The sequence below is a fragment of the Mus caroli genome, chromosome 5, assembly GCF_900094665.2.
Source record: "Mus caroli chromosome 5, CAROLI_EIJ_v1.1, whole genome shotgun sequence".
NCBI lineage: Eukaryota > Metazoa > Chordata > Mammalia > Rodentia > Muridae > Mus > Mus caroli.
Window position 1 is genome coordinate 15805939 of NC_034574.1, and position 13898 is coordinate 15819836.

The following is a 13898-nucleotide window of genomic DNA, read 5'->3' on the forward strand; positions in this document are numbered from 1 at the left end:
ACATGGAGTGACAGGGTCCCCACACTCCCTCAGGTAGAGACCTGCACATGGAGTGACAGGGTCCCCACACTCCCTCAGGTAGAGACCTGCAAAAGGAGTGACAGGGTCTCCATACTCCCTCAGGTAGAGACCTGCACATTGAGTGACAGGGTCCCCACACTCCCTCAGGTAGAGACCTGCACATGGAGTGACAGGGTCCCCACACTCCCTCAGGTACTGAAACACTTATTTCTCCAACACTGAAACTACTCTTTTTAATCATTGAAACTATTTTATAACAGATAAGTAAATTCAAAATATTTTCTTTTGACTTCTGGGTCACCTGAAAAGACCATCATAGCTCTGATAGATTTATTGTCATTTTGTGTATTTCCTACAGTAAACAGGATCGACAATCCGGTAGTTTAAGAAAAGTGTTGGTTGGTTTTTTATTTTGTGTGAATTTTCTACTAATGTAGTTAACTGCACAAGGTAATAAAAAATACTTTTTTGTTTTTGTTTTTTTGTGTAGCCCTCGCTGTCCTGGAACTCACTCTGTAGACCAGGCTGGCCTCGAACTCAGAAATCCGCCTGCCTCGGCCTCCCGAGTGCTGGGATTAAAGGCGTGCGCCAGCACTGCCCAGTGGTAATAAATACATGAATCGTTCTGTGTTTAAGTCTACCCAAATGATTGTCTGAGGGGAGGAAGGCTTACTCTTAAGAAAAACAACACAAAACACCAAAGTAATTCGGAGAGTTGGTATTTGAAGAGCCCGGTAACTATAAATAAACGTGCAAACACTTCTACACATCTGCCTCAGCTGCCGCTTCCAGAGCAGTGGTCCTCAGCCTTCCTCACACTGCAGCCCTTGAGTCCATACACTTCCTCATGCTGCAGTGACCCAACCACAGAGTTATCGTGATGCTACTGCATAACCATAATCTTGCTACTGTTACAAACTGTAATATAAATACCTGATATGCAGGAGATCTAATATGAACCCCCAAACGGGTCACAACCTACAGATCCACATCTTCTGCTCTAAAGGTTCTGTTCTCACACCGCCTTTAAAGTTGGCTGTTTCTAAGGTAAATCTGAGGGTGATGAATGCAACTGCTTAAACATCATTTATTTTAAAGCCTTTACTTTCAATGTATATGTAATGTTTGCTATCAATGTTAAGTACGTTAAAATGTTTCTTTTTAAAAAGGTTTATTTGTATTTTATGTGTATGAACGTTTTCCCTGCGTGTATATGTGTGCACACTGTACACTGCCCAACAAGTTCAAAGTTGTCAGATCCCTGAACGAGTCAGGCTGGCTGGGAGCCACCACGTGAGGGCCGTGAACTGAATCCAGGTTCTCTGCAAGCGGAGCCATCTCTCCAGTTCCAGAGCAAATGTTTCCTAAGCAATACTTATCTAAAATCTAAGTTTACAAGAAGAATATCCTGCTCTTCAAGCATTCCAGTAATTAAAATTTGCTCTGCAAATTAAAGGCGTGTAACGAACCCCTCCAAAGTCAGATAACTAGGTAGGAGACACGCCAAATGGCCCTCCATCTTGTTTCCAGTGCCAATAAACTTGTAACGGCATAGAGTAAGATTCTGATGTCCTAGACTTGGTTATTTGGTTTAAAGGCAGGATGTGGGTGACAAAGCAGTAAGCTGCTGTACTGTCTTAGAGTGTCTAATGCAGTCTGTGAGGGAAAGACAAGCAAAGCCCAAGGAAACACTGAGAGAACCATGTGAAAGTAACTGTCCTAGCAGCCTGAAGAGACTCATAGTCTACCCTAGGATAATACTTGATTTTTTTTCATAAATACAACTCAGAATCACCCAGAAAAAGAAAATTTGTATATTTTGAAATGACTAAGGGTAATATGAGCTGACAAGAGGTGACACAGGCACATCTTTGGGAAGTAAACACTAAACAGAATGATACTGTTTTTCTGTCTAAATTGTTTTAAGTCTAGCGGTGTCAGTAAATTGGGAAAAGGTCTGGAAAAAACAATAAGCAAAGAAATATATTTATAAAAAAGAAAAACTGGAATCAAAGAAGAAAATTACTAAATGTTATAATATGGATAAATTACGAAGTGGCAGTAGCATCATGAGAGAAATTACCTGGAAAGTAACTTCAATATAATGGACTGTGAAAAGACCGACAGACACGGGCTCTGGCAGACTGTCTCAGCTGGTAAGGTCACTCTGCAGCAAGCCTGACAATATCTTGACAACCTGAGCTAGATCCCTGGAGCTCACCTGGGAAAGATAAACTACCACAAGCTGTTCTCTGACCTCCACATGTAAAAGAGGCACCACTCCTAAACCAGTCAACAAGGAAACTGGTCTAACAGTAAAGAACACCCAAGGGAACCACTCTTCATAGATACTGCAAAAATGAAGCTGCATGAATGGCTATTAAACAATGGATCAATGTTACCAGAAGGCAGAGAACAGGTGAATCTCGATTAGAGCTGGCCTGGTCTCCATTACAATTCTCCAGGATAGTTAACAGAACATAGTGAGATTATTTCTCAAATAATAATAATAATAATGTAAAACAATAATATATTGATAATGGTGGGAAATATTTCAATAATAACACTCAATTATTGAAAGTAATATAACACAGGTATATGTGCATTTAAGTAACGTCAAATTGTATACCTCATTTGCATAATGCTTTTTATAATGGTGTGGCTTTCTATTTCGAAGACCGCTTTCAGAAGTTCTGTCCACATGACCACGCAATGGGTATCCTGTTTCGGGACCCTCCTCACTGGATACTTCATCAGAGACGTTTGTTATCTTTCTTTGGGTATCCTAATTGGGAATAGACAAAGAAAACTGTAAGTAACATCTGACTGATATTTAAGCTTTAAACTGACAATCTTTAAAATTATACAAATAAAAAAAGTATCTTCAAATGCCACCAAGAAGCTGATTAGGACTACCTAATTTTCAGCAAAAATGTCTTAAAGCTAGTGATTATACTCTCCAATATACATTTTCTTTTAAAAAGTAATTAAAGTAATTTATCAAATACTATTCTGTAACATTTTGTTCAGAAAAGAATCTGAAACATCTTACAGAAATAAGAAATATGAACAACACACAAATATAACAGACCATAATGGAAGAAGCTGAAAGACCTGAGAAAAGTATTATAAATATTTTATCAAGCTAAAATGGTCATCAATTACAAGATCCATCACTGATGTAGTAATAGTTATGAGACAACAAGAAATGAATAGTTGACTGTGTGTGCATTTCTCACATATTATGTATAGATCAACTGTAGGAGACCTAGATTTTAGATATTGTGAAACTGGTCAAGAGGTGTAAGCTCTACTGACATTTTTTGCCTATACCTCAGTAGGTAATATGTACCTAAAAATGAATGTGTGAAAGCTATGACAGGTTTTGTTCATAGAATCAGACAGCTAATGCTTGAGTGCTAACCTGCAGCCAGACTAAACTGCAGACTTGCGACTTACATCTGATATTATATAATGTAAGTAAAGGCACTATTAAAAGTTTTCAGAAAATCTTTTCATCTCCTTCCATACAAGAATGCCCATGCTCATATTCCTACATGCAACATCTTTTAACTCGACCACATTTCTGACAATTAGTAAGCACAGTACTGCGTTTTCTTTCAGCATTTCACATACACTTGCTTTTGGTGATGCCCCTCTCTGCTGTCTGTCCTACGCTTTGCTTGTTCCCTTCCTCCAGCAACGTGCCTCTGCGCGTCCACGTGTCACAGTGTCTATCTCACCCCCTCCATTAAGGTTTGTTTTCCCCTCTCATGCGGCACTTTCTACCCAGAGTCACTCCTACATAAATGTACAAATATACAAATTAGACCCTAGGATTCCCATAAAAGGATAAATGCAACTGGAAACACAGATAATAGATAAAATAAATTAAAAGAGAGATAAAAAAATAAGACACGCAGCATGTCTTTTTGAGCCTGGTTTTTGTTACTTAATACATTTCCAGTTCTACCCAATTTCCTGCAAATTTCTCTTTTCTTCACTTCTGAATAAAATTCCATAGTGTACACACACACACATATATGGACCACACTGTCATTATTCACTCATCTGTTGATGTCCTTGACATGATGAACAGAGCAGTAACAGTGTCTCCGCAGGATACAGAGTCCTTTCAGTGTATGCTGACTAGCAGAATAGCTAACACTGTAATTCTGGTTTTGGTTTGTTGGTGAACTTCCACACTGCTTTTCATAATGGCTGCCTTAGTTTAGACTCTCACCAGAAGGGAGTTTCATCTTTCCTCATATTCTTATTAGCACTCGCTGTCATTTCTTTTCTTGATACCCAGGGTTGACTGGCAATAAGTACAATTTTTAAAGCATCCATAATGGCTATGAAAATGAGATACTTTTAGAACTATTTATGGATTGCTATTTTTACTTCTCCTTTGAGAACTTTCTATTCATCTTTGGTCCACTGGATGACAGACCGCTAGTCTCGGTTTGTCTTTTTGGAGAGAGGATAGGATAGACTTTTGCAGTACTTTATGTATCCCAGATAGTAACCAGCTACCTAAAGTATATCTAGCAACGGCTTCTATTCTACAGCACTCTCTCCACTCAGCTCCTCCTGTGCAGATGCTCCTTTTTTGGGGGTCCGGGTTGCGGGGGGTGCGGGGGTTTGAGACAGGGTTTCTCTGTGTAGTCCTGGCTGTCCTGTGACTCAATGTTCTATTTGTCAAATCTCAGAGCGATTGCCTGATCTTCTTGGGTTCTAGTATTAAAAAAAAAAATCTTGCCTATACCTATTTTCTGTATTTTCCCTGGTAGTTTCAGTTTTTCATGTTTTAAGTTAAGATCTTTGATCCACTTTTGTTGTGGATGGGTCTGGTGCTGTTTGTACGTTGATGTTAATTCTGCTCTCCTGGGAGGGGTGGCGGACAAGGAGTGACTCATACTCAGGTGACTTCTTGTGAACCAATCACCTCATGAATAAAGGAGCCAATCACTGGGCAAGTAGGCGGGACTTCCATGTTGGACAGGGGAAGAGAGAGAGTTAGGCCTTCTGTTTGGACAGGGATAGCATGAGGACAAGCTGTAGCTACTAGTGTCTCCCAGTCCCCGGATCCATCAGGATTCACCACCGGAGGATTTGGATTTAATAAGGCTTGTAAGTTAGGATTTTAGTTGTACTCAGGAATTGAGTTATCGTTGTTTCTGAACAACGTCTGTGTTGCATTTTCCTTCACGCAGCAGCTTGTCTAGGTTCAAGAGAGAAAGGTACGGGGTAAAGCGTGGGTTTGCCTGAGGTACACTACAAAGGTCACGGGGGTTTTGAAGCATGGAGTTGGCATGGTAACAACCTGCCAATGGGAACTTAGTGAGCTGGGTGGATTGTGGAGCTCTGAGTCAGAGTCTCCACGAGATAAAAATAGGTCTGCAATTGCCCGCCAGTGCATGGCAGGCCAGGCCGCTGGGGCAGAGTTGCTGGCCCAAGCGCCTTTTTAATATTTCCCACAACACACTTTGAGCTGACTTTTGAGCAGGGTGAAAGATACTGATTAAATTTCTTCTAAATGTGAACATCCAGTTTTGCTAGATAGAAGCAGTTGTTGAAAGGTTGTTTTCTAATGCATGTTTTTGACAACTCTGTCAAAACCTAAGTGTCCTGGGCTGGTGAGATGACTCTGAAGTTAAGAGTAGGTGCTCTTGCAGAAGACCCAGGTCCATCTTCCAGCACCATCATAGTGGTGGCTCACGATATTGGTAACTCTAGGGAAGCTAATGCTTTCTCCTGACCTCTGAGAGCACCAGGCACATACATGGTATACACACATGGTGTACACACGCACAGAAGCAAATAAATTATACACATAACACAACAAATTAAACCACATAAAATTTAAAACTGTAAACGGTTTAATGAGGTGTCTACAGCTGTGCAGATTTGCTCCTCGGGTTCTCGTGTCTATCTGTGTAGAAGCAGCACGCTGGCTTTTTCACTATGGCTGTGTGGTATAGTTTGAGGTTAGGTAACACAATGCCTATAGCAATATTGTTCTGCTTAGAATTGCTTTGGCCACCCATGTTCCTTTGCATTGCTCTATGAATTTAGGATCCACACCCCACCTCCTCTCAGTTCTTGAGGACTGCATTAAGCATAGATTATTTTCATAGTACATTTACTTTCACAATAATTAATTGTCAATTCAGGAGCATAAATCTTTCCATTGCCTGGTGTCCTCTTCAGGTTCTTTGTAAGTACTTTAAGTTTTTACTGTAGAAACTTTTATGATTGGGATATTCTAATTTCTAAGTTACTAACTTCTGTATTAATTTTGTATCTTGCAAATTACTATGTGTTTATCCTATATAAAGGTTTTCTGATTGGAGGCCATGGTGTCTTTTAAATACAGACGCATGCCATCTGCAAGTAAGGATAAATTTAGCTTTTCCTTTGCAATGTTACTCCCTTTTCTATCTTCCTCTTGTTTCATTACTGTAACTAAGACTTGAAGCATTACACTGAGTAACAATGGAGTGGGCACCCTTGTCTCATTCCACTAACGTTCTTCAAAAACTACAAAACCCACCTAAACCTATATGGAACCGTGAAGGATCCTGAATAGCAATCCTGAACAAGAAGAACAAAGACTTCACCAAAGTACTAATAACATATACACCGAGACTGCTGCAACTCCACTAATTACGGACAGATGATGAGATAATTATGCAGTTCATAAACACAACAACATTTCGTCTTGTAAAGCAGCAGAAACAGAACTGGTAGTAAGTCAAAGTCACAGTATGAGTCTTTCTGCATAGGACTGATTTCATCTACTGTACAGTTAGTTATACTGACAGTACGATACACAGGTGTGTGTGTGTGTGTGAGAGAGAGAGTCTAGGAAGATGAGGATCAGGGGATGAAGAGACAGTGCCTAAGGAACACTGGGTACCTGTGGATAGGAGGAATAACTTATTTTCTGTAATTATGGTTGACAAATTACTGCGCATTTAAACACAGAAAGGGAAGAAGGTTTTTCCGTGTTCCCAATGTATGTTAAACACCTGTAACGGATAATCAATTTGGAATGCACAGAGTTACACGTGCAGTCACGTTTAATGACATCGACCTGATCCCCAGCGTCATCACTATTATTCATAGAAGGTCACAGAATCCATCCCAGAGAAAACATTTGCTTTTAGAGCAGCTACTCCATCACTTCATGCTGGCAGATACAAACTCAAACAGATGCTGCAAACAGCACTGACTTTGGCAGGAACACTCCTTGGCGTTCGTGTGGCCCAGGCTGCGTCTTCTGGTCCAACAGTTTCACACTGAGGCTCATGGTACTGTGCTCCATCCTCACTGCTCTTTACAGTCCTCTTCCCGTCGAGGGACACATAGCCATTGTCAGTCTCGGTTGACTTATCAATCGAATTCTTTGCCTTCTTTGACCTAAAACCAAGAATAGTTAGAAACATGTTCATGTGGACTCAGCTCATTCTGGATGGGTCGATAGAAATTAAAATCTGGTATTATTTCATAAAGCAATATTTCTTGGAATTTTAATGGCTACTCTTACATTTTACACTAAATGAAAAAGAATATCAGAAAAAAATGGTTGTTCAAATTAAAATCCTAGTTAGACTTATGGTAGGTTTTAAGGTCTTACAAATAACAACTCACAAAGAAAAGCCCTAATTTACAGGATAATTGTTAGTCTTAATCACCTGGGCCGTGGGAAGTGTCTAGAATGAAAATTGTGCCCAATTTGTGAGGGTTAACGTATTTTAAGCTTTTATTGTAAGAAGTTTATCTTTGAAGTCTCATCAGATACATTATAATTAATGACTTAATACTATCTCAAATACTTTACCTTTGGCACACACACACACACAAGTTCTTTGATAAGTTCCTTTTTTGTTTTGTTTTTGTTTGTTTGTTTGTTTTGTTTTTCAAGAAAGGGTTTCCCTGTGTAGCCCTGGCTGTCCTGGAACTCACTCTGTAGACCAGGCTGGCCTCGAACTCAGAAATCCACCTGCCTCTGCCTCCCAAAGTGCTGGGATCAAAGGCGTGCGCCACCACGCCCAGCTGATAAGTTCCTTTTAATATACAATAAAAACAAGACCTTTTGCAGCAAAAAAAATATGGAAAAAGGAAAACAAAAAATAAAGTTATAAATCTGGCAAAAGTAAAAATGAAGAACATAAAATTAAGATGTAACCTCTTTTTCTCAACAAAAGAATTCAAAAAAATAACCGATGACCATGTTTCTGGAGCCTACAAGGCCAGAATTAAGGATATTGATTTATAGGAATTAAATGTTTCTAAAATACAATGTGAGAAATAATTTTTAACAGGCAGATGTTTGAGGAGTCTCAAAAAACTACAACAGCTGAAAGTAGTTTCCAACAGAAACATTAAGTGAAAATAAAGTGGGTTCAATGTAGAGGAAGGCTTTCATAAAATATAATTTAAAAGTGTTTTTATTTAAATAACCCCCCTTTGAATTTTTCTAGAGCATATTTTATAAGAAAGAAAAAAGTAAAATTAGTATAATGCTTCATGTAGATAGGTTTTCAATGTGCTCTAAACCCTAGTGTCTCGGTTCTACGGGAATCTGCTTAAGAGCTGAGCAGACAGTGAGACAGGAACAGGGAAGGAAAAGCAACTGGGTGGAGAGGCTGCAAATCCGGATGGAGGTGACAGGTGGCTGGTGTCAAGGGGCAGGATAAAGAATCTACTCAGACACTGTTTGAAAATCCCGTAATACCCTTGTACACTAATTAATTTTTAAATTAATTTTTATTAATTTAATTAAAAAATTGACAACTATGTGAGCCTTAGAACTTACCTATTCTAAATACTGAGTTTTAGAATCAAGATATAACACAAAGAGGTTACAGGTGAAATACTGCAGCCTGTTTGAAGCCAATTACAATACAAAATTGTCCTTAAACGTGAGTTGATTTATAGTCTCCACAATTCTTCCAATTACCCCCTTTTCGGAAACTGCCCGTTAGGGTTTTGTCAAAACACAGGAAGTTTTTGTCTTATACAAAGAAGGCCCTCTCCTTCCTGCTCTCCACAGAACTAAGAGAAACAGGCAGGCTACATTCCCCTCCACTCTATACAGTCCTGATACTTTATATTCAGTGCACACATCCTAAGAGCTACAGACTTGGAATGCTGTCCTAATGCTGTCTTTGTATGTGATCCCCAGGGACAAAAACTCCACAAGAACATAGGCCTTGGATTACAGATCATCACATATAACAGAGTGTGCTATGGAGAAAGGGGCTGGGGGAAACAGAAAGTCAAGGAAGAACAGAAAGCCGCCTTCTTACCGCCCAGGGAAGAATATTATGCTATCAGCAATTCCCTTTACTGATAGTCTTTTACACTACGTAACATGCAGATGCGGATTTAAACAAGTGAATTACCTTGAAATACAAATAAATTCATAGTATGCTGGAGAAGTATTCATGAAGGCTGATGGAAATTAAGACTGGATTGAGAAGCTAATGGAAATATAATTAAGTAAACGACATCTAGAAGCATATGAGAAGACAGAAAATCCTAAGAGCAGTAAGCAGCTAAGAACTCCGGTCTGGAAGCCAGTAGTCAAGGGAGAAATATCGGCTGAAGACATATACAATAAATATACTTTATCTAGATAGGCACAGAGTTTAATAACACACCCTAAAGAATTTGGTCCATGCTGAACACCCTGAGCTTGCACCCAGCATTTGGTTTCTAAACCCCATTCTCTGTTAGGGGAGGTTCTGATAACTAAAGTCTAGTTCTCTAATTGGCTCTTGATTTGTCACTAAAGAAGGCCAAGAGCCAATTGTTGGGTGGAAGGTACAGGTGGGACTGTAGAGACTTCTCAAAGGCAGACACAAGGAAGGAGAGAGGCTTTTCAGTCATGCCTTGGAGGAAAAGAGACATAGCAATCATCTAAGGCCTCGAGGAGCAGGAGTGTTAGGGCCTGCGGCCTCTGCTACGGACGGATGGACGGGTGGATGTGGCAAAGAGACAGAGATAATAAATTGTTCAGGGCATGCCTGGAAGGTGGGAGGTATTTGTGTTAAAAGGTAATGGAGCGCTCTGTGTGTGTGTGTGTGTGTGTGTGTGTGTGTCTTTTTCCTGTGGATTCAAGGGTCTCCCGGGTGGGCTGGTTACATGACCTCTCCCAGTACAAAGGCAGGTAGAAAAGGAGACTGGGTTAGGGTTGGCAGTGGCTATCCCAGACCTGAGCTGGGTGGAACAAAAGAGAGCCCAATCCTGGGCAAAAATGGTAGCCCATTTTTAAACCTACGTGCAACAATTCTCCTTGGCTGGAGCAGATGTACAAGCTGAAGCTGGAATATTAGTGCTCCAAGAACAGTAAGAACTTGTTAGGAAGACAAGGGCTGCTCAACGGTGCTCGTGAGCTCCACCGACCAAATTTAGGTCAGCAGAGTCACCAAAATACATCTTTTAGTAGTAGCAAAACAGAAATTCCCAAGTAAACAAGAGAAGGTGCCAACTTGAAGCAGAACGCCAGTTCAGACATGAGGGTGGAAAACAACATGAGGGTAGAACAAACACCATGACTCAGTTAGTGAACACTGTATGACAGATGACGGCCATGTCGTGTGTAACCTCTCATCCTTGCCCCGCTTCTCAGTGCTTCCTGTTCTCTGTGCCCTCTACCTTATTTCATTGCCTATCTATGTGCACTTTCTAATCTCTTATTTACGCTCATATAAACTTCAAAAATCAGAATCCACAGGAGACAAAATATGCAAATTTTAATTTCTGAGACTGGGTCACCTCACTTAATATAATCCTTTGATTTTCCATTTGTTTTTCTCCAAATTTCATAATTTCATTTTTTGTAAGAGTCAAATAAATGTATATATGTCACATCTCCATGATCCATTCTTCTGCCAACATACATGGTGGCTGGTTCCACTTCTGCTGCTGTGAATAATGCAGCTATCACATGGATGTGCAAGTACCTGTCTGCATCTTTGGAAACATACCGAGGAGTGGTGCAGTGGGATCGCACAGCAGTCCCACTTCTAATTGCAGGGACTTCTAGCTAGCACTCTCACCAGCAGTGACGCGGGCTCCTCATCACCACAGACTTGGAAGCATTTGCTGTGGTTTGTTTTCTCGATGACGGCCTTTCTGACTAGGTGAGATGGGAACTCCAGTGGCTTTAGTTTGCCTTCTCCTAGGTGCTAAGGATGCTGAACTTAAAAATAAAAACTACTGGCTGTTTGGCTTCTTTTGAGAACTGACTGATCACTTCATGGATTTACTGACTAGTGGTTTTGTGTTTTTTGGTGTTTATTTTTGTAAATCTTTACTTACATCAACCCCTCTGTGATGAGTAACTAGAAAAAGTTTTCTCCAAGTCTGTGGACTGTCTGTTTGCTCTGCTAACAGTTTCCCCTGGCACCCAGAAACTTTAATTTTGTGTGGTTCTATATAATGATCCTTAAAACAACTTAAAAGAAATGGCTTTATCCAATTTCCAAGAACTTATTTATTGTATCCAACTACTTGGTAAAACTCACCCTAAGCTTTGCAGTGGTGGCACACGCCTTAATCCCAGCACTGGGGAGGCGGAGGCAGGCAGAGCTGAGTTCAAAGCCATCCTGGTCTACAGAGTAAGTCCCAAAACAGCCAGTGATACACAGAGGAAATCCTGCCTTGAAAATCCCCCCAAACAAACAAAAACAAAAATTCAGAACAAACAAACAACAAAACTCACTTTGAAGACCTACCTGAAATAAGGACGCATCTTTCACGAAGGCACTGCTGGCATCCCTTTACTGTTTTGGTAGATTATATGCAACTCATCTCTACTAGGTTAGTTTTATGTCTTGTTGTCAGCAAGTAGCATAATGCCTAGTCTAAGAAGTACTTAATAAATATGATGTTTACTAAGAAAAAAATCAGTTATTTTATGAACTGGAATTTGAATAGAAAAAAACTACAGATCAAAAAACCCTCACTGTTATAGCCAACATTAACAGTTCTGCCTTTTTAATTTCTGGGTGGTGAGACATTTGTAGGATTTTCTACAATGCATTCTGATTGGTACTCAAGATGAAGAAGTCCCGAGTCAAAGCTACTCAAGGGAAAAGAACCTTAAAAATACACTAGTTGAATATTTTCACTTCCTTTAAAATTCAAGTGGTTATGCTGTAAATGAATTGTTAAAGTATTATAATTTTCATATTGAAAACTTTAGCCCAAAAGTTAGTACAACTTTTGAAGAACATGCCCATGAGAATATAGTGTTTTGACAAGTCTGAGTTATCAAGTTCTACTCATCAATAATCTTAAAACCGCAGGGTACACTGACAAATAAACTTCTCCTATTATTGTCTGCAGATGACAGCTGAGTACCTGGCTTAAGTGTAAATGACTCAACCACTCCAACTATATTCAGAAAAGGTCAAGTCTTAATACTTGCACTGAAAAGTTCTGGTAGGACTCAACTTATGTAGTATATTTAACCCCGTAAATAATGTCAATGTATTAAACTTTTAACTTTCACTTTAGTGTTGCAAACAACAAATAAAGGTGCGACTCTGCACATGCACACTCAGCCCTGCAGTGCAAGGTATCTAATCCAGGCCCTCGCCCTGCAGTGCAAGGTATCTATCTAATCCAGGCCCTCGCCCATGTTCTAGGCAAGCGCTCAGCCACTGAGCAACATTACTGGCCCTCAATGTAGGTCAGTCCAGCATATAACTAACATGTGGTCTGCTTCATTCTGGCAACTGTTTTTAATTCACCAAATCAAGTTCTCTACTCTAAATCAAGAGCATAATTCCTATTCATTGGCCTACTTTTTAGTAACACAACAGTTAGCTCTTAAAGGCTATAAAAGAAAAACAACTCAAAATCTAACATTTCCTATTTAATCTTTTCAGTGAAAGCTATATTCCCAATGGGCACAACAATTCATTGGATTAAAGTACTAAACTTAGGAATCTCAGTTAGTTTCTATGTTTGTTTGTTTCTTTCTTTTTTTTTTTTTAAAGATTTATTTCACTGTCGCTGTCTTCAGACACACCAGAAGAGGGTATCAGATTCCTATTACAGATGATGGCTGTGAGCTACCATGTAGTTATGGGGAATTGAACTCAGGACCTCTGGAAGAGCAGTCAGTGCTCTTAACCACTGAGCCATCTTTCCAGCCCTAGTTTATATTTTTAAATTGGCATTTGTTGAATTTAAGCTGTTTTACTTTAAGAATGAAATGTATTTAGACAAGTAAGACTTAAAATCACTCTTCATTCTAATCTCTAGAAACCATGACATCACTCACACAAGTTATCCACTGTGCTGTCTTTACCTATTCTCCATCATCAACTCAGATACCTAAATAGAAAGTGCTGACCTTTTCCACTTATCACCAGAAAGCCCTGTAAGTGTCGGGTGCTATTTCAGGACTATTTCAGCCTGTGGTCACTTATAAAAACTTTAAAAAGCAGGGCACTAGGATTTTAGAATTCAGCATAGGGCTTCTAAAATTAACATTTCTCCTAGATCTGTTTGTACCTAATATTTGACATAGTCTCATTCATAGGCTAGCAAACCAAAGCCTTAAAAAAAAAAAGCTGAAACTGGTTCACCTTTTAAGATACTTATAACACAGTTGCCATAACTAAACAGTCAGTCTCAGCCATTTTCATACTATGGACCAACAGAAGGAAAACTGAAGTCTGGGTCTTATTAAGTAGAAGAAGCAAGTAAATGAAAGTAACCAATCTAAATGTTGTCCATAATATAACAGTGCCAGCTGCAGAAAGCAGAACAACCAAATGACTCCTGAAAACTAAATAACTTTGCTATTTAAACTATTCATCTGAAAGTCTTGAAAATACTTAAGAAACTGA

General features: G+C 39.5%; 1 protein-coding gene across 4 annotated transcripts in view; it reads right to left on the bottom strand.

Annotated features, from left to right (window-relative positions):
- The window catches only part of Phtf2 (putative homeodomain transcription factor 2), a 112451-nt gene that overhangs the window by 25658 nt on the left and 72895 nt on the right, over nt 1-13898 (bottom strand). For all 4 annotated transcript variants that reach the window (XM_021163161.1, XM_029477589.1, XM_029477588.1 and 1 more), the window contains 2 exons: nt 7260-7446; nt 2651-2806 (listed from right to left, as the gene is read on the bottom strand). In XM_021163161.1, the coding sequence (XP_021018820.1) occupies nt 2651-2806; nt 7260-7446 (343 nt within the window). The remainder of the gene's footprint in view (nt 1-2650; nt 2807-7259; nt 7447-13898) is intronic.